The sequence below is a fragment of the Marmota marmota genome, unplaced genomic scaffold (genome assembly GCF_001458135.2).
Source record: "Marmota marmota marmota unplaced genomic scaffold, marMar, whole genome shotgun sequence".
Taxonomy (NCBI): domain Eukaryota; kingdom Metazoa; phylum Chordata; class Mammalia; order Rodentia; family Sciuridae; genus Marmota; species Marmota marmota.
This window is the reverse complement of record NW_025999932.1, coordinates 45,100,798-45,123,286: the sequence shown is the minus strand read 5'-3', so window position 1 is coordinate 45,123,286 and position 22,489 is coordinate 45,100,798. Positions and strand designations below refer to the sequence as shown.

General features: G+C 38.5%; 1 protein-coding gene across 4 annotated transcripts in view; it reads right to left on the bottom strand.

The window, feature by feature from the left end:
- Mtrf1 (mitochondrial translation release factor 1) overlaps window positions 1-22,489 on the bottom strand; it is a 55,698-nt gene that overhangs the window by 4,210 nt on the left and 28,999 nt on the right. For 3 of the 4 annotated variants that reach the window (XM_048800979.1, XM_015484333.2, XM_015484332.2), the window contains 4 exons: window positions 10,374-10,546; window positions 5,509-5,626; window positions 3,978-4,114; window positions 380-478 (listed from right to left, as the gene is read on the bottom strand). In XM_048800979.1, the coding sequence (XP_048656936.1) occupies window positions 380-478; window positions 3,978-4,114; window positions 5,509-5,626; window positions 10,374-10,546 (527 nt within the window). The remainder of the gene's footprint in view (window positions 1-379; window positions 479-3,977; window positions 4,115-5,508; window positions 5,627-10,373; window positions 10,547-22,489) is intronic. The other variant, XM_048800980.1, reaches the window with a different exon arrangement.

Here is a 22,489-nt window from a genome sequence, read left to right as displayed (position 1 = left end):
AAGGAGAGAACAGTTCAGTAGTACCTGGATTCCTGACCTATAGAAAGCATGAGAAAATGAATAAGTATTGTTTTAAACTGCTAAATTTGTGGCAATTTGTTACCCAATAATATATGCATACATGTATATTCAATATGTATATTCAATATGTTGTGATTGTATAACAAAGAATTTGGAATTTTAAAATATAACTATTTCAAAGTGGCAGAAAGATCATATTTCTTACCAGCAAACTAATAAAAATGTAAATTTTAGGGTATTAAGCAAAATTGGCTTAGTGATTTAAAATTACTTGGTAATATTTTAGACACAACTCTCCAGAATTGATTATACTTTCTTTGAAAAGCAAAGGTACATAAAGCATAGTCAATAGTATTACCTTAATGTCACGAACTTCATATGCTATCCTGTGGTCAGTGACTCTATCCTGTGTGAAATTATATGTCCGAATTCTCTCTGATTGGGCTCTTGTTCCCACCTATGCCAGACAAAAGCAATTCATACTTTAACTTTATAATTACATTCATCACAATGGAACAATGGAAAAAGTACTTGTAAATGACTCTTCTATTTTAATAGTTTAAGCACTTTCTACTTTTTTTTTTAATGGTGTGTGTGTGTGTGTGTGTGTGTGTGTGTTGGGGATTCAATCAACCCAGAGCCTTGCCCATGCAAGATAAGCACTTTACCACTGAGCTGCCCTTTATTTTATTTTGAGATGGGGTCTCTCTAAGTTGCCCAGGCTCCCAAGTAGCTGGGATTATAGGTGCACCACCACTCCTGGCTAAGCATTTTCTAAAAGTCATACACAGACAGTGACTAGACAAAAGCAGGCAAGAACTTAATGTTAAGACTAGAGGTTTGGGGCTGGGAAGGTAGCTCAGTGGTAGAGCACATGCTTAGCATGCTGTACAAGGTCCTGGGTTCAATCCCCAGCAACACCAACCAAACCAAACCAAAAATAAAAACAAAAACAAAAAAACACAAGTTTGTAAAACTTATGTCTTTTTAACACTTCCAACTCCAAATACTTAAAACCTAATCATCTTTCCACCCCAATCAGTTTCTTCTCCTGGTTCTACAAATGATACATACCACCATGTGTTCCCTTTTATTCAAGTAGAAAACTCTTGACACTCTGACAAGCACATCATGGGAGGTTACTATCTCAGGCTTTGATACAGACTCTGGGGGAGAGCTTACCTTCAATTCATCCAATTCATCCCATTCTCTAACTACCCATTTCTAATTGGTATCAAGAGTCTTTAATTTTAATCTGCCTTTTCTATTTATACTGTCATTTTTAAAATTTAAATTTTGCAAAGCTCTCATTATTAATCTGTTGATTTTTCTGCTTATACTGTGCTGACTTGCTTCATCTTCCTAAGGCACAGCCTTCTGAGTAAGTTTTCTTCTTGGGTTCCTTCTTGTCTTCTAAGCAGACACAACCCAACATTCAAGATGCTTCCTAACTTGGCCAACCTTCCCAACATTATTTATGAAGATTATGTGACCATCTATGATGCCGCTTTTTATATTATGTTATTTTTATGTGTGTACCTGTTAACTGTGCTAAAACATCTCACAGATGCCCTTCTCTAACACTTTCCTACTATCTATTCCTTTCTGGTCTTGGTAATTTTAACATGTTCTCTTCTTCTTTTGAAACTCTTTGCACTTGAAATCTTCTTCAAAGCACACCAGAGTTCACCTCAACCTAAGATTATTTATATTATTCTTAGTCTATGCATCTCCCCTGCCCCATCTCCCAATACACGACATACACAGCATCCTCCCTCAATTGCTTTCACTTTTTAAGATTATAAAAAAGAAATTCTATAATTCATTTTTTAAACACAAAGGTAAACAATATGGTCAAGAGAATTTTTTTAAATTACAGATTCCTAAGCCTGTATATGGGATTGTGTATTCTGAAAATATTCCCCAGGCCATCCATTTTGACAATCAGCCAGATTTGGAAACTATTATCCCAAAGTATCATATTCAGAGCCACAACCCAAGTCCAGAACAATCAGATTAGAATCCCAGGATTGGGGGCAGGTCAGCATCTATAAAGCACACAGGTGATAGGTTGAGCTAGGCTGGCACCAGGCATCATGCCTTCTGTATAAAAGCCGCTGAAGAAAACACTTCTAAGCTTTAGAAATCCCTATTAATAAACCGTTCAGGCAAGTAGACAAGGAATTTTAAAAGCAGAGAGATCCTTTCTGGATCTTTAAATCAGACTACTGAAGGAGATATATACACGTAATTTACATAAAGCCAATCTTAAGTACTTACCTTAAAAACTACTATGTAGAATATCTAGTGCTAAAATGTTAAGCGGCAAGTAAATCTCAATGTCTTTTATAATTTCCAGTGGGGCAGAATTCATAGTATTTATGTTCTCATTTACTTGCCAAGAAGCAATAGTATGAAAATTAATAGTCCTATCTACAGATGTACTAATGCTGCTCTACAATCTGGAATTACAACACATAGAGTATTAATATATTATTTATCCTGGCACTTTTACTACCTGTAAGTTAGAATGATTAAAAAAATAGAAAACGTAAAAAGACAGGGACATATCTAGATGAAAAGAACAATTAATATTTACATACTTCAGTATCCTAAAAGGCCATAAAATCTTTCAAATTTGATTTACTGTGTCATACTTATCTGCAAATAACATAAAAGCACAGTAATTTCTGAGTTCTACTTTCTTTTCTAGCCTCTTTTAAAGAGAACCTTTCTTTTCTTTTAGAATTTTAAATTATTTAAGTTTGTTTACTTAAGACAATGACATTCACTCATTTTAATTTGTAAGTTATCTGTGTATGTATTTGAATAAAAAAACACTATAAATGTATAGTGTACAAAATTCAAAAAGTATACTAATGAAAATAATAATGAAAAGTAAATCTCCCTCTATCCCTTGTCCCCAAGTCTCTTATCAGTAGCAATCACTGTTCCCTATTTTTTAAAAATTTTTTTTAGCTGCAGTTGGACACAACACCTTCATTTTATTTATTTGTTTATTTTCTACATGGTGCTGAGGATTGAACCCAGCACCTTGCTAGGTGCTCCGTGAGTGTTCTACTGCTAAGCCACAACCCCAGCCCATGTTCCCTATTTTTTTGGCACTGCCATTTATATTTGATCCACATAGAGTTATAATAAAAAGCATAGCTCTTTAAGGAAAATATCTGAAAATCTCAATTTCTTTTTCCCCCCTTGATACCAGGAACTGAACCTAGGGGAGCTTAACTACTAAGCCACATTCCTAACCTGTTTTTTATTTTTCTATTTTGAAAACAGTGTCTCACTAAGTTGCTCAGGGCCTCACTAAGTTGCGAGGCTAGCTTTGAACTTGCGATCTTCCTGTCTCAGCCTCCTGATCCACTGGGATTACAGAGATGCACCACTGCATCTGACCTATTTCTAAAGAATTATTTTGTCTTTAAAACCAACTTCCTCTTAAGACAGTTATGACATACACACTGGAGATAAACAATTGTTTATGCATCTTTCATTTACTCATTTGTAAATTGGAAAGCCTAATTTAATCATATCAATCCAAGCCAGGTGTGGTGGCATATGCCTATAATCCTAGCAGCTCAGAAGGCTGAGGAAGGACGATTGCAAGTTCAAAGCTAGCCTCAGTAACTTAGCAATGTCCTAAGCAGTTTAGCAAGACCCTGTCTCAAAACAAAATATAAAAAGGGCTGGGGATATGGCTCCATGGTTAACTGCCCTTGGGCTCAATCCCTGGTACCAAAACACACACACACACACACACACACACACATCTATCCATCAATTCACAGAAATTTAAGTCACTGCTTATCTACAAAAAAAGCACATTTCCCTATGTTGTAAGACATTTCCATTTATGCAAGAGAAAACACTGTACTTTCTAAACAGAGTGTTGACTTTTGTACAGTGTCTAAATTATTATACTAAATAAGCCTTACCTGCAGTTTTCTAGTACTTTGTTGTTGACACCTGTCCTTCTCAATAATCTGCTGGTAGAGCCGAGCTCTCAACACACGCAAAGCTATTTCTTTATTTTTCAGCTGTGATCGTTCTTGTTGGCATTCTACTACTAGCCCTGAAAAACAACAGAGATCAGAGGTAAATTGTAGCCTATACAGGCCAAGTTAAGGCAGAACTGAGGACCATTTGAAAGGGGAAAGGTTAATCAGGAAAAGATCACAAAAGATAAAAAACATTTCAGAAACTGGTAACATCTGGAAATAGTTGCTTAGATTCTAATGTCTGATGAGATATTTCAGGGAGCACAAAGCAGCAGATGGTTATATATACTTATATACTTTCATTTCCCGAGCTTGGCCTCTCCCTCCCAGCTCATCCATATATTTGGACAGCTCAACAATAGCAAACTGCCCCTCTCCCCTGCAGTACTGCTCCATTCTCTGTCCTACTCAAAGAGGACTCAGTTTTTCCTGTTTTGGTCACAAATACACAGAGAGATGATGTTTTAAAAATAACTACACAATGAAAACAAAAGAAAGAAGCTACTCAAAACCTTTAAAAGGAAAAGTTTATATTTATAGTGACTATGCTTTTGAGCTGTCTGGGTTCTAAAAAGGAATGTAATACATTCCTCTGAAAAATTGTGCTACAACTGTGTACAATGAATCAAAATGCATTCTGCAGTCATATACACCTAATTAAAATTAATTAATTAATTAATTAATTTTTTTTAAATTAGGGCTGGAGATGCGGCTCAGTGACCAAGTGCCCCTGAGTTCAACCCCAGTAACCCCCCACCGAAAAAAAAAAAAAAAAAAGAAAAGGAAAGAAACAAAAAAGTTAATTTTTTTAATCTGAAAAATGAGAGAAATATTGTCAATGCACTGCCTAACATCATTTTGGCCAATGAAAGACTGTATATACTCTGGTGGTCCCATAAAATTATACTACCCAGTGACATCATAGTCATTTTAGCTTGTAGACCTCTATGTTTTCACAATGATGAAATTGTCTAATGATGCATTTCTTAAAATGTTAAATCCCTATTGTCAAACAATGTATCTAAAATCGTATTAAGAACTATAAAATTATCCCATAGTATACCAAAATTATCAATAATCAAAATAGCATTAATGTAACAGAGCCTCATGGAGCTAGCAGTGGTCAATCTACAAGGTGACAAAAGACCCATGGAGTGCAGTACCCCATACTGCTTCTGTGTTTCATTTGTATTTGAGCTGAAGCCCCTCTGGTTGCTCACACCTATCCAGTATATCTAGGCAGCTTCCCTGGATAGTTCTGCTCACTATCTGCAGCCTTTGAGAGAGACAACTTTTCCACATGAAAGAGAAATATAAACATAATGAGGGCCTTGGGCCCACAATAACAGTGTTACCTTTAAGGATTTTGTAGGAGTCAGGTACTAACATAGGACTACTTCCTTCCAAATGCTGAAGAGTTAAGATGTGAAAAAAGCATGAAAGCACAAAAGCAAAGGGACTTGCTTACCTGTGGGGATGTGGACAAGCCTAACAGCACTGTCTGTTGTATTAACATGCTGCCCTCCTGCTCCTTTAGCTCGAAATGTATCTATTCGCAAATCCTTGGGGTCAACTTTCACATCTACCTAGAACAAAAGGTATAACAAGTACATTCTACACTCCATGAAGACTTGCATATTAAATTTATTCTGATATTTTTCAAATAAACTGGACTGTTTTGTGTTGTTACAGCCATTAAGCTAAAAGGAGAAATTACTATACCAAGGAAAAAACCACAAGCTCCTTATTTTGATAGGATGCTGTTTTTAAAACAATGACAGGATGTTATTACATCACCAGGTTACATACAATCTTTCAAAAATTTCATTCTTTAACACAGTTATATTACATAGAACATACAAAATATATATAAAAGGTATATATACACATATTTTATTAATTCAAAATCATCATTCATGGATCCCTACTTGTAAATATGCCTACTTGTTAAAATTTATTTGTGTCTCTCAAATCAATGCTTATACAGTCCTTTGCAGATATGCACAGGGCAGTTAAAAATTTAAGCTGCTCTATATTCTTATATTTTCAGCTGTGGTCAGACAAGGTGACAATCTACCTTCTTGTTTCAGTTTTCAGAGATGACCAGAAGACAGAGATAGATGGTAGGGGAAGGGAAATGTGATACAAGAAGCTTTGCTTGTGGGGCCAGTTGAATAGGGTTTGTTTTGTTTTCTTTTGTGTTTTACTTAAACCAGGGTCTTACTATAGTGCTCAGGCTGGCCTTGAACTCCTAGGCTCAAGCAATCCTCCTGCTTCAGCCTCCTGAGTAACTAGAGCTATAAGTGATCAGAGCAGTGCTTTGCTACGATAGGGTTTAAATCTCAGCTCTAGTGTCTGCAGCAGCCATGACAAGCCTCAGACAAGTCACTTAGTGTCCTGAGCCTCCTTTTCTCTTTTATAAGAGATAGAAAATAGAATCTAGCACAATGGGTTGTTTTTAGGATTTAAGATTATAATCGATAGGATACATATGCACGTGTATGAATTAGCAAATACTGAACAGTTGCTCCTAAAACTAATTTGAAAATTATTGAACTATTCCTGTTAAGTGGCTGAGTATTTGCTAAATGTTCGCTGGAACTTTACTGAGCAAACTACTGCAAATAATAAGAATCGATGTGTGTGTGAGTACACGTGCACATGTGCACATGCACACATCAGTGAGTTGAAAGGTGATCCCCAGAAAAATATGTTCACGTTTTAACGCATGGAACCTGATTTGAAAAAAAGTCTTTGCAGATGTAATTAAGATGAGGTTATACTGTATTATCTATCAGGCCCCAAATACAATGACAAACATCTTTGGAAATACTTGTGTGTGCTTATGTATATCTGTGTATTTAAAATAGTTACCAAATAGGCTGTGTTATAATTTGAATCTTGAATGTCCCCCAAAAACACATGTGTTAAAGTCTTGATCCCCAGTCTGTGTCCTTCTTGGAAGTGGTGGAATTTTAGGAGACAGGACCTAATGGAAGGAAGTTAGGTCACTGTGGGCATGCCCTTAAGGGGACACTGAACTCTGGTCCCTTCTCTTTTTGCTTCCTGGCTGCCATGAGATAAGTAGCTTTGTTCTATCACACATTCCCCACCATAATATTATGCCTTGCCACTGGCCCAAAGGCAACAGGACCAATTGACAATTGGGCTCTAAACTCTGAGTAAAAATAAACCTTTCCTCCTTATAAGTTGATAATCTCAGTATCCTGTCACAGTGACAGAAAGCTGAATAATACATGCTATTTTAAGGGGAGAGCCAACATTGTGTTCTACATTCACTACTATGAGTGACAAATAGCAAGTGTGATGTTTCTCTTTGAAAAGTAAACTAATAAAGGGTCAAGGTTGTAATCTAACACAACACTTGCTTTCCTCTAAAATGAGTACTACATATGAAGAAAAAGGTTATATGACTTTTGTTAAAATTACTAGTGCAAGCTACCTAAAAATTCAATAAACACTAAAAAGATTATTTCCCCATTTCTTGTGGTTATAGTATAATTAGTTATATTACTACATAACTTATTGTGTAGGTATTATATGTCATATTCTTCAAATGTTATAAAAACCTAATGACTCTTGATGAATTCTGAACACAGAAACCATGACTTAAAAATATTCCAAGAATTTTAAAATTCAAGTAATTCAAGTAAGAGAATATGACCATATTCTTTTAGAAAAGTTAAGTTACATTAAATGAGTTTAATTTTCAAGACTATGAAGACATAATGGGCAGGTAGGAATGGGTGGAAGGAAAAAAGATGGTAGCAAGAAAATTCTAGGTTTGATTTTTGAACTTTGTAAATGTTTACATATACCAAAAATAAAATTAAACAAAAGGGAAAACAAAAATCAAATCCTAAAATTAAATAGAAACATAAACAAAGGAACCAAAATATTTACCATAACAACTATGTAGAAAAAAATTATTTCACATAGTCTTTGAAGGTAGTGTTCTGATTATACATTCTGAGGACAAAATCTTACACATTACTCAGTAGTTTACTATTAGTAATACTGGTATTATAATTTTGAAAGTTTTAATACATTGTACAATAAAGCAAATAAGTAAACATAGTAAATAAGAAACAAGAACTTTCACTCTTAAGTGGAGATATAAAATACAAGAAGAAAGGGGGAAAAAAACCTCTATAATGTTAAATTTGAATTGGTAATATGAAACTTATTTTAAAATATATTTTTTAGTTCTGTCCATTGGAATTCTAGAAGTTGGGATGCTCTAGTAATAATGATGACACCAAGAACCCAAATACTGCTTTGGGGGTACATTCCCCAGTAAAAAGGACCAGGCTAACTTCAGGCCTGAGACAGGACACTATTGGGACTGGGATAAGTAATAGTACCAGAAAGCAAGACTGGTGGGGGTCATTTCAAGAAAAGGCAAAATGAGTACCCTAAAAAGGCTATTACCCACCAAATGTGGGATAATATAAACATCAAAAAGAATAATAACTACAACAGAATGAATTAAAACAAATCTATGAATCTATAATGAGTTTAGTATATAAAACTTTATATCAAGAGTTTATAATGAGGGGCTGGGGTTGTGGCTCAGTGGTAGAGTACTTGCCTGGCATGTGTGAGGCACTGGATTTGATCCTCAGTACCACATAAAAATGAATAAATAAAATAAAGATATTGTGTCCATCTACAACTAAAAAAATATTAAGAGTTTATAGTAATTCCTGTGGCTCAGGAGGCTATAGTATGAGAATATAAGTTCAAAGCCAGCCTCAGCAACTTAGCAAGACCCTGTTTCAAAATAAAAAATAAAAAGGGCTGAGGATACGGCCCAGTGTTTAAGTACCCCTGGGTAAAATGTTTGGTACCACACACACACAAAAAAAAAAAAAAAATGGAAAAGAAAGAAAGAAAACAAACTATGGATTTAAAATTGTTGAGAACAGGATAATATGCACCCAAGAGATTACCTAGTAATTGCAAAGGGGAAAATATACTTTTAGAGTAGAGATATTTTGTGTGGTCACCATCCTAACTAAATGCTCAAACTAAGCCTTACTAAAAGTGGGACAATATGACATATGTGCCTTCTGGTAAGATGCAACATAACTCTAAATTTACCTATGAAGTATTCTTGCTCAAAGCCTGTATCCTGAAGGTAATATAATAGAGTATTTATATACAACTTTTAATGTATTACTAGAGGATAATGAAACATGTTAAACAGTACCATGAAGAAAAAATAATGAATCCAGAATGAGGAACACTGTATAAGACAAAGAGTGTAGACTGTTCAAAAGCCAATACCATTAGAGAAAAAGGCGAAAGACTGTTCCAGACTTCAAATATGTAAAACTCAATTGAATCCTGGCTAAAAAAATAGCCATAAAATACTTTTGTGTCGACTGCAGAAATTATAAAATGGACTAGATATTTAGATAATATTACATAATTTAACTAGGAGTATAACTCAGTGGTAGAGTGCTTGCCTAGTATGTGTGAGGCCCTGGGTTTGATCCTGGAATGGAAATAAATAAATAAATAAGATGTAAATGTAAAAAATAAAGAAAATATTATACAATCATGAACAATTTTCATAGAGGATGACATTGTGTTTATGTAGGACAATGTCCTCATTCTTAGGAGATGAATATGGAAGATTTGAGAAATAAATCTTATGGTGTCTGCTATATCTTTTGAATTTACCTAAAAAAGATATAAAAACATATCTATGGGAGTCAAGCAAATATAACAATTCCTGACTCCAGGTAAAAGTCATGAAAGTTTTGTTGTGGTAGAAACCCCATGCAGATATTATATTACTAATCCTGAAGTATCTGTGGAATTAATTTTTTTTCTTAAGATAAAACTTATGTAACAATATTTTTAAAACTTTGTGGATTCAGTTTTAAAATAAGTCACTTCTGACCAGGTGTGGTGGCACACGCCTGTAATCCCAGCAGCTTGGGAGGTTGAGGCAGGAGGATCGAGAATTCAAAGCCAGCCTCTGTAAAAGCAAGGTGCTAAGCAATTCAGTGAGGCCCTGTCTCTAAAACAAAATACAAAATAGGGCTGGGGGTGTGGCTCAGTGGTCGATTGCCCCCGAGTTCAATCCTTGGTACCCCCACAAAAAAGAAGTCACTTCTATTTTAAACAAAATATCTTGTTAAGGTTGGTAAGGAAGAGCAAAGGCAACTTTACCTGGGGAAAGATTTCCCATTAGAAACTAAAAATAACCATTAAAAAACCAGATTTACCTAAAAGTTAAGACTTCTCAGCAAAATACCCATTTACATGAAGTGAGTTTTCAACACCTCCTGGTGAGGTTACCTCATCTGGCTGAGGAAGGACAATGACTGACATTGTTCCTGTGTGAATACGCTGCATTCTTGATGACAGGCCCACCTCAGGGATTCGCTGGACTCTGTGAATTCCACCTTCATACTTCAAATGCTTAAAGACATTTTCACCAGAAATTCGAGCAGCTGCGTGATGCAGTCCACCTAGGAAGAAAAATTCAGAAATATTTACAGATTCTACTGTGAAAGCGATTAGGATCCTAAATATCCTTAATTTAAGGTCTGAATGTGAGTATAGAACCAGAGATGAGAACATAAGGTAGATACAAAAGTATATTTTCACAATGTAAATATACTACTATATAAAAGGAAATACCAAAATACTGTTTATGGTTATCTCTGGGAATAGAATAATAGTAGATTTGTATTTACTTTTCATATTTTTTGTTTGTAAGTATTCTATAAGAAACAAGTTTTACTTTCTTTTTTTGGTACCGGGGATTGAATTCAGGGGCATTCAACCACTGAGCCATATCCCCAGCCCTATTTTATATTTTATTTTGAGAAAAGGTCTCACTGAGTTATTAGTGCCTTTGCTTTGGACTCACGATCCTCCTGCTTCAGCCTCCTGTAATCCAAGCCTCTAGGATTACAGGTATGTACCACTGTGCCTGGCACAAGTTTTACTTTTATAATTAAAAAAAAATACGATTAAAAAATACTAAGAAACTGTCTACATTGAATTATCCTATGTTGTCTTAGGCTAATATAATGCCACATGTAAAAGAATATTCAACATAATAATTTTGCAGTGTTTAATAACTCAATAGGCCCTTCTAAGTTTTCAAGAATTTAATGACAGTCAGCTCTTGCTTATCTGTGAAGTGGGAAGAACGTCAGATACACAAAAATATCTTAATACTTAGGTTTAGCTTCTGTGTTTGTTTGTGTTTGTGTGTGAGTATTATCAAGGATTGAATATGTGGTACTCTATCACTTATCCCCATTCTTTTGATTTTATTTTGAGACACGGTCTCACTAAGTTGCCCAGGCTGTACTCAAACTTGTGATTCACTTGCTTCAGTCTTCCAAGACGCTGGGATTATGAGTAAGCCACCACACCCACTTGATCAAGACTCAACTTATTTTCATCTAAAATTTTTTTTAAAAATCTTTTTTTATGATACAATAATATTCAGATTCAGAAAATCACAAGAATCAATATATGGCTTAATGACAACCACTTGGATAAAGAAAAACTTTTCTGGTCTCCCCATGCTATAGTTTAGATCTGGAATGTCCCCTTAAGGCTCATATGTTCAAGGCTTGGTCCCCAACACAGCAATATTTAAAGTGGGGTTTTGGGGAAGTGATTGGATCATAAGGGCTCTAACCTCATCAATGGACTAATCTATTGACAGGTTAACAATTAAATGGACTATCAGGAGGTAGAGGAAACTAGGAAGTAGGGCCTAACTGGATGAAGCTGGTCACTATGGGCAGGCCCTGGAAAGGCATTTCTTCTCCCAGGCCCCTTCCTGGCTCTGTCTATTTCCTGGCCACTATGAAGTAAGCAGCTCTTTCCACCACTTGATCCCTGCCATGATGTTCTGTCTCGAAAAGCCTCAAGCAAAACAGCCAAGTGACCATGGACTGAAACCTTTCAAACAGAGGCAAAATACATCTTTCCTCCTTGTTTTTCTCAGGTATTTTGTCAGTGACAAAATGCTAACATACTGGATAAGCACTCCTAAAAACTCAACTTCCCCTGTGAAAAATCATCATCCTGTCTTAAAATTGAGCCTGGTATGATGGTACACACCTGTAATCCCAGCAATTTGGGAGGCTGAGGCAGGAGGATTGCAAGTTCAAAAGCAGCCTTAGCAAGGCCCTAAGCAACTCAGTGAGACCCTGCCTTAAAATAAATAAATAAATAAACAAACAAACAAATAAATACATAAATAAGAAAGAAGGGTTAGGGATATGGCTCAATGGTTAAATAACCCTGGATTCAATTCTTGGTACTAAAAAAAAACAAAAAAAAATTAATTTTAAAAAAATTGCAGGTCCTTATAGCTCAGTGGTAAAGCTGGTACTTAGCATGCACAAGGATCTGGGTTCAATCCCCAGCACCAAAAGTCTCTTATTCCACACATTTATGATTCATTTCTTTCATTTCCTCCCAATTAACTGTTGAAAATATTTTAGGCAGTTTTTCATCTCTATGATAAAACAAATACCTTAGAAAAATTAATTTTAAGGGAGAGATTTATTTTTTAACTTATGGTTTTAGTTCAAGGTTGGCTGCTGGCTCCATTGCTTTAGGCCTTATATAAGGTAGAAAATCAAGGTGGCAGGAGTGTATGGTGGAACAAAGTGGCTCACTTCAAGTCAGACAGGAGGAGGAGAGAGTCTGGGGACAAGATACTCCCTTCAAGGAGATACCTTCAGTAACCAACTTTTTAGGAGGCTGCATGCACCCCCTCAGATTTCCACCACTTCCCAATAGTGCCACCAACTGGGCACTAAGCCTTTAACACTTCAGCCTTTGTAGGACATTCCAGATTCAAACTATGACAAGAAACTTTGGGCTGCTGACCCATAGAAATTCCAACAGCCTGGTTTTGCGGATTGTATGCACTTGGTACATTTCACTATTCTGCTGCCCTCTGTATTGGCTGTAATTTGGCAGCTGGGTCCAGAGACTAAACCAGACATCAGCTTGAGCCCCTTGTCAAGATTACAGAAGACAGAGGGGCTAAGGAAGATGGCGGCGAGGGGAGTGCATTACCCCCGTGTGCTGCTTCACTGTGTGGGAGTAAGACAAGTCAGGACGGCTAAAGGATATCTTGTTAGGAATTTCCAGCAATAGTGGGGTGCTCCGGAACCTGGAGGAAGGATTTCCATCGCACGAGGATCGGCTACGGGGACTCAAACGCGAGAGGTTTGTCGCACGGAGGGTAACTGCTTATTCAGCAAATCGCCCCGCGGCGAAAGTCTGCAGTGTGCGCTGGGATAGAGACGCAGGGTTACAGCGCTGCAGTTTCTGCCAGCCGCGCAAGCACCGTACTCAGGGCTGAATTCTGGGTTCCAGACGGGGGAAGGAAGCGGTCCTTCTCGGTTCTACACACCGGTCAGTCCACAGAGGAGGCCAGCAGCCACCATCTTGGTAAACTGACGCCACGTCCCCTGTTTTCGACTGACCGCAACTCATTCAGCCATAGATCAGGTAATTCCAGGCTACAATTCGCCTGTGGCTTGCAAACAGATTGCTAGGGTTCTGCGCCTGGGTGCTTCTAAGAACCTGAGCCTATCGGAGCGAACGCCGAGCGCGGGGCGCCCGAGTTCCGGCTCCCGGAACCGCCCCGCGGAGGCTGCTTCATGAACCCTGCCCCTATCAGAGCATACAACAAGCACTAAGCAGCCGAACTCCGGCTCCCGGAACTGAGCCCGCGGGGACTGCTTCTTGGAGCTTACACGTGTTCGGAGAGGCCGAGCTTACACCGAGTTCGGAGAGGCCGAGTTCCGGCTCCCGGAACTTCCCTGGGCCGGGGCTGGGAGCCCGCGGAAACTGCTTCTCGGTAGGGGTCCTGCCGAGGGCCGGACAGGACTCACCCGTTGCTTTGGTTGCCCGGCAAAGGGAACGAAAGGCTGACATTCGCATACGATATCAACATGGCAGAGATCTGATGTCAGCAGAAAGCGGCGGAGGAGAGAACTCCATCAATACCAGTGGTGACATAAGCAGTTGGTCTCCTGGTAGGGGGGGTGAGGCACAGTCACCTGAGCCTCCTCAATTTGTCGTTGAGCCAGAGGGGAGAAGCCGGGCCGCCGCCAGCGCCCGGAGCAGGCCCAGCGGCTCGCCAGCGTGGTGACCGCGTGACCCCAATTGGAGAGGGGGTGGGAGCGGAGCCGCCACTTGCACCCGCAAGGTGGGCAGACCCGCGACCCAGGGGTACATGGGCGTGGTAGGAGGGGCAGGGCAGAGCCGCCGTTCGCGCTTGCAAGGTAAACAGACCTGTGACAGCCGGGCGGGTCAGGCCCAGTGGCCTGCCAGTGTGGTACACATGTCACCCCAACTGGAGTAGGGGCAGAGCAGATCCTTCTCCCACGCCCGGATCAGGCCCTGCCGGTGGGGTGGTCACGTGACCCAAATTGGTGTGGGGGCGGAGCGGAACCGCCACTCGTGCCCGCAGGGTGAGCAGACCAGTGATCAAACTGCAGATCAAACCCAGGGGTCCGCAGGCGTGGTAGGAGGGGCAGGGCAGATCCGCTGCCCGCGCCTCCAAGGTAGGCAGACCTACAACAGACCGGCGGATCAGGCCCAGGAGCCTGCCGGCGTGGTACAAACACCACCCTAATTGGAGTAGTGACAGAACAGAGTCGCCGCCCGTGCCAGGAACAGGCCCAGCGTCCTGCAGGCGGGGTAGTCACGACACCCCATTTGGAATAGGGGCAGAGTAGAACCGCCGCCCGTGTCTGCAGGGTAGGCAAACCTGCAACCGACTGGCGGATCAGAACCGGTGGCCTGCCGGCGTGGTACACTCCTCACCCCAATTGGAGTAGGGGCAGAACAGAGCCGCCGCCAGTTCCCAGAACAGGCACAGCGACCTGCTGGCGTGGTAGCCACGACACCCCAATTGAAATAAGGAGACAGCAGAGCCGCCGCCCGCACCTGCAGGAAAGATACGCAAGCAGTATGAAAAGACAAGGAAAGAAAGGACCACAAGCAATGCAGGTCAACGCAACTTTAGAAGAGGTAACAGCTGCAGCAGATGGAATGTCAGATAAAGAATTCAGGATATACATGCTTCAGATGATCTGGAGTATCAAGGAAGACATTAAACAGCAAAATCAGACAATGAAAGATCACTTCGACAACGAATTACGCAAACAAATCCAGGAAGCAAAGGATCAACTATACAGGGAGATAGAGGTTATAAAAAACAAACAATCAGAAATCCTAGAAATGCAGGAAGCAATAAACCAACTTAAAAACTCAATGGAGAATACTACCAGCAGAGTAGAACACTTAGAAGATAGAACATCAGACAATGAAGACAAAGTATTTCAACTGGAAAAGAACATAGACAGCTCAGCAAGACTGTTAAGAAACCATGAGCAGAACATCCAAGAAATATGGGATAACATTAAGAGACCAAACTTAAGAGTCATTGGGATACAGGAAGGTACAGAGCTCCAAACCAAAGGAATGAGCAGTCTATTCAATGAAATAATACGAGAAAACTTCCCAGACTTGAAGAATGAGACAGAATCCCAAATCCTAGAAGCCTACAGGACGCCGAATGTGCAAAATCATAAGAGATCCACACCTAGACACATTATAATGAAGATGCCCAACATACAGAATAAGGAGAGAATTTTAAAAGCTACAAGAGAAAGGAAGCAGATTACATTTAGGGGTAAGCCAATCAGGATAACAGCTGATCTTTCAACACAGACTCTGAAAGCTAGAAGATCCTGGAATAACATATTTCAAACACTGAAAGAAAATGGGTTCCAACCAAGAATTGTGTATCCAGCGAAATTAAGCTTCAGGATGGAAGATGAAATTAAAACCTTCCACGATAAACAAAAGTTTAAAGAATTCGCAGCTAGAAAACCATCTCTTCAAAACATCCTCGCCAAAGCATTACAGGAAGAGGAAATGGAAAATAACAATGAAAACCAACAGTGGGAGGTAGGACAGTAAAGGGGGGGGAAATAATCAAAGAGGAAAACAAACCATGTTTAGTAACAGAAATAAACAAATATGGCTGGAAGAACAACCCATATCTCAATAATAACCCTAAATGTTAATGGCTTAAACTCACCAATTAAGAGACACAGGCTAGTAGAATGGATCACAAAACAAGACCCAACAATATGCTGCCTACAGGAGACGCATTTGATAGGAAAAGACATACATAGGCTGAAGGTGAAAGGTTGGGAAAAATCATATCACTCATATGGACTTCGGAAACAAGCAGGAGTGTCCATACTCATATCAAATAAAATAGATTTCAAGCCAAAGTTAATCAAAAGGGATAAAGAGGGACACTACATACTGCTTAAGGGAACCATACACCAACAAGACATAACAATCATAAATATTTATGCCCCAAACAATGGTGCAGCTATGTTCGTCAAACAAACTCTTCTCAAGTTCAAGAGTCTAATAGACCACCATACCATAATCATGGGAGACTTCAACACACCTCTCTCGCCACTGGACAGATCTTCCAAACAAAAGTTGAATAAGGAAACTATAGAACTCAATAACACTATTAATAACCTAGACCTAATTGACATATATAGAGTATACCACCCAACATCAAGCAGTTACACTTTTTTCTCAGCAGCACATGGATCCTTCTCAAAAATAGATCATATATTATGTCACAGGGCAACTCTTAGACAATATAAAGGAGTAGAGATAATACCATGCATCTTATCTGATCATAATGGAATGAAACTGAAAATCAACGATAAAAGAAGGAAGGAAAAAGCATACATCACTTGGAGAATGAACAATAGGTTACTGAATGATCAATGGGTTATAGAAGACATCAAGGAGGAAATTAAAAAATTCTTAGAGATAAATGAAAACACAGACACAACATATCGGAATCTATGGGACACATTGAAAGCAGTTCTAAGAGGAAAATTCATTGCTTGGAGTTCATTCCTTAAAAAAAGAAAAAACCAACAAATAAATGATCTCATACTTCATCTCAAAATCCTTGAAAAAGAAGAGCAAAACAACAGCAAAAGAAGTAGAAGGCAAGAAATAATTAAAATCAGAGCTGAAATTAATGAAATCGAAACAAAAGAAACAATTGAAAAAATTGACAAAACTAAAAGTTGGTTCTTTGAAAAAATAAACAAAATCGACAGACCCTTAGCGATGCTAGCGAAGAGAAGAAGAGAGAGAACTCAAATTACTAGCATACGGGATGAAAAAGGCAATATCACAACAGACACTTCAGAAATACAGAAGATAATCAAAAACTATTTTGAATCCTTATACTCCAATAAATTAGAAGATAGTGAAGGCATAGATAAATTTCTTAAGTCATATGATCTGCCCAGATTGAGTCAGGAGGATATAGACAACCTAAACAGACCAATATCAATTGAGGAAATAGAAGAAACCATCAAAAGACTACCAACTAAGAAAAGCCCAGGACCGGATGGGTATACAGCAGAGTTTTACAAAACCTTTAAAGAGGAACTAATACCAATACTTTTCAAGCTACTTCAGGAAATAGAAAAAGAGGGAGAACTTCCAAATTCATTCTACGAGGCCAACATCACCCTGATACCTAAACCAGACAAAGACACTTCAAAGAAAGAAAACTACAGACCAATATCTCTAATGAACCTAGATGCAAAAATCCTCAATAAAATTCTGGCGAATCGGATACAAAAACATATCAAAAAAATTGTACACCATGATCAAGTAGGATTCATCCCTGGGATGCAAGGCTGGTTCAATATACGGAAATCAATAAATGTTATTCACCACATCAATAGACTTAAAAATAAGAACCATATGATCATCTCGATAGATGCGGAAAAAGCATTCGACAAAGTACAGCATCCCTTTATGTTCAAAACTCTAGAAAAACTAGGGATAACAGGAACATACCTCAATATTGTAAAAGCAATCTATGCTAAGCCTCAGGCTAGCATCATTCTGAATGGAGAAAAACTGAAGGCATTCCCTCTAAAATCTGGAACAAGACAGGGATGCCCTCTCTCTCCACTTCTGTTCAACATAGTTCTCGAAACACTGGCCAGAGCAATTAGACAGACGAAAGAAATTAAAGGCATCAAAATAGGAAAAGAAGAACTTAAATTATCACTATTTGCAGATGATATGATTCTATACCTAGCAGACCCAAAAGGCTCTACAAAGAAACTATTAGAGCTAATAAATGAATTCAGCAAAGTGGCAGGATATAAAATCAACACGCATAAATCAAAGGCATTCCTGTATATCAGCGACAAATCCTCTGAAATGGAAATGAGGACAACCACTCCATTCACAATATCTTCAAAAAAAATAAAATACTTGGGAATCAACCTAACAAAAGAGGTGAAAGACTTATACAATGAAAACTACAGAACCCTAAAGAGAGAAATAGAAGAAGATCTTAGAAGATGGAAAAATATACCCTGTTCATGGATAGGCAGAACTAACATCATCAAAATGGCGATATTACCAAAAGTTCTCTATAGGTTTAATGCAATGCCAATCAAAATCCCAACGGCATTTCTTGTAGAAATAGAGAAAGCAATCATGAAATTCATATGGAAAAATAAAAGACCCAGAATAGCAAAAACAATGCTAAGCAGGAAGTGTGAATCAGGCGGTATAGCGATACCAGACTTCAAACTATACTACAGAGCAATAGTAACAAAAACAGCATGGTACTGGTACCAAAACAGGCGGGTGGACCAATGGTACAGAATAGAGGACACAGAAACCAATCCACAAAACTACAACTATCTTATATTTGATAAAGGGGCTAAAAGCATGCAATGGAGGAAGGATAGCATCTTCAACAAATGGTGCTGGGAAAACTGGAAATCCATATGCAACAAAATGAAACTGAATCCCTTTCTCTCGCCATGCACAAAAGTTAATTCAAAATGGATCAAGGAGCTTGATATCAAATCAGAGACACGCCGTCTGATAGAAGAAAAAGTTGGCTACGATCTACATACTGTGGGGTCGGGCTCCAAATTCCTCAATAGGACACCCATAGCACAAAAGTTAATAACTAGAATCAACAAATGGGACTTACTCAAACTAAAAAGTTTTTTCTCAGCAAAAGAAACAATAAGAGAGGTAAATAGGGAGCCTACACCCTGGGAACAAATCTTTACTCCTCACACTTCAGATAGAGCCCTAATATCCAGAGTATACAAAGAACTCAAAAAATTAGACAATAAGAGAACAAACAACCCAATCAACAAATGGGCCAAGGACCTGAACAGACACTTCTCAGAGGAGGACATACAGTCAATCAACAAGTACATGAAAAAATGCTCACCATCTCTAGCTGTCAGAGAAATGCAAATCAAAACCACCCTAAGATACCATCTCACTCCAGTAAGATTGGCAGCCATTATGAAGTCAAACAACAACAAGTGCTGGCGAGGATGTGGGGAAAAGGGTACACTTGTACATTGCTGGTGGGACTGCAAATTGGTGCAGCCAATTTGGAAAGCAGTATGGAGATTTCTTGGAAAGCTGGGAATGGAGCCACCATTTGACCCAGCTATTCCCCTTCTTGGTCTATTCCCTAAAGACCTAAAAAGAGCATGCTACAGGGACACTGCTACATCGATGTTCATAGCAGCACAATTCACAATAGCAAGACTGTGGAACCAACCTAGATGCCCTTCAATAGACGAATGGATAAAAAAAATGTGGCATTTATACACAATGGAGTATTACTCTGCATTAAAAAATGACAAAATCATAGAATTTACAGGGAAATGGATGGCATTAGAGCAGATTATGCTAAGTGAAGCTAGCCAATCCCTAAAAAACAAATGCCAAATGTCTTCTTTGATATAAGGAGAGTAACTAAGAACAGAGTAGGGACGAAGAGCAGGAGAAGAAGATTAACATTTAACAGGGATGAGAGGTGGGAGGGAAAGGGAGAGAGAAGGGAAATTGCATGGTAATGGAAGGAGACCCTCAGGGTTATACAGTGGAGGGGGTAGAGAGAGAGGAGGGGAGGGGAGGGGAGAGGTGGGGAGGGGGGAGGGTGGAGGATGGGAAAGGCAGCGGAGCACAACAGACACTAGGATGGCAATTTGTAAATCAATGGATGTGAAACTGATGTGATTCTGCTATCTGTGTATGGGGTGAGGGGGGGAGTTCATAACCCACTTGAATCAAAGTGTGGAATATGATATGTCAAGAAATTTGTAATGTTTTGAACAACCCACAATAAAAAAAATTTAAAAAAAAAAAAAAAAAAAAAAGATTACAGAAGACAATGTTCTTTTTATTGTTTTCACAGCTTTTGATATGCTGCTTAATGCATCATGTGTTATAAAATAGTCTATCATTTCTTTCTTACTTTTTAGTTTAAAAAAAATCTATTAAGAACTATTTCCTTTTGTCCACTGTTTGATTACTCAGTGATACAACTGCATTGGACAGTCAGGATAAAATGCTTGGTTCTGTCCCTTTACTAGTTTTACCAATATACCAATGTTTTTCTGCAATACAATGAATTGGGACTTTCTATCCTCTCAAGATGACCAATTATTTTTTTTAAACTATCATAATGAACTCAGGAGTACAAACTCATCCAGCATATTTACATCAATTACAATTATTATTTTTGAAGCTTAACTTGTCTCATCTTTGGCCAATGGAAGCCTCTTCAGGTTTACTTCTGTGTTCTTTTGACATGACCCTTGCTGAAGTGTAACATGATACTCCAGGATTATCTTGAACACTTTCATATTAGGGGGTTTTATGGAGATACCTTGTAATAGTATTAGTATAAATGCTGTTTTGGGGTTCTGGATTTGCTATTAAGTTGTTCTGTGTTTTTTTTTTAACTAAAGTTTTTTTTAAAAAACATTTAGTTGTAGATGGGCACAATACCTTTATTTTATTTATTTATGTGGTACTGAGGACCGAATCCAGTGTCCCATGCATGTAGGACAAATGCTCTACCACTGAGCCACAACCCCAATCCTGTTCTGTGTGTTTTTATGTACAGATTCAGAAAGACTGAAAACTATGTTGCTGTGGCTGCAGCCATCTTCCTAATACGCTTCTGATGAAGACACAGTACTATGAAATCCAACCTACCAGGTTTCCAGAGTCAAACATACATAGACAAAAATTAGGTATAGTTTTAGATTACCCTTACAAATGCCTTAAGAAGGTATCAAAGAGTGATATACAATCTATTAAAAAGTTCAATATAGCTGGTCTTCCTCCAGCACTGGATCAAATTACTGCTAATCTTGAATACCACATAAAGAAGCTGACATGTGGGGTGGGGATATAGCTCAGCTGGTAGAGTGCTTGCCTTGCATGCACAAGGCTCTGGGTTCAATCCCCAGCACTATAAAAAACAAAAAAACAAACAAAAAAAGCTGACATGTGCTTAAGAGAACAGACTTTAGGAAAAATTTGATTGTTTAATAGTCATGTTCAGTGTGTTAAGATAGTTATAGCACAAAAACACCCAGGAATTAAAACAGAGTAGAGCCATAACAAATTTATTTTTGTATGTGTGTGAAACTGGGATAGAACCCAGGGTCTTGCTCATGGCTAGGCAAGTGCTCTACCACTGAACTTCAACCCCAGTCCTCCTCATGTTGTACTTTTAAAATTATTCTTCCCATCCCGTTACTTTATGTTGAGTGCAAATATTTGAATTTACATAAGCTGAAAAGGAGAAGGCTACAACTTCCCTGTACAAACTAACAGAGCCAGTGTTAGGCTGCCCAAGTTCAAATTTGAGGGTCCTCTTCTTCCTAGCTGTGTGCCCACATGCAAGCTACTTAATTTGTCCAGGTACTGGTTTCCTTATTTGTAAATAATAATATATATCTAAGCTAGAGCGGAGCTATTCATGCTGAAGATTATGTAAGCAGTGTCTCAAAGAAAATGTAAGCATACGACATCATTAAATTTGACCCACTCTTTAAAGTCTTCTGTTGGAGAGGTGGATAAAAGACAAACATACATAGAACATTTAGTACAATGTTGACATTTAGCTGTGGACTAGTATCAGTAGTAACTGGAACTACATCACAAGCTCTCCTAGACTAGTTTGGCATCTTGTGGAAGAGAAAGGCTATAAAGATCTCTGCAAACTAAATTGTTATGGAGAGTTGGAGAATTGACACATTCTTTTTTTTTTTTTTAACAGAGAGAGAGAGAGAATTTTTTAATATTTATTTTTTTTTTAGTTTTCGGCGGACACAACATCTTTGTATGTGGTGCTGAGAATCGAACCCGGGCCGCACGCATGCCAGGCGAGCGCGCTACCTCTTGAGCCACATGCCCAGCCCCAAATTGACACACTCTTAGGGGAGGGCAGTGAAGGTATACTGCAGGACTTGCCATATGAAAGCTAATGTTTTTGGTGGGTTTAT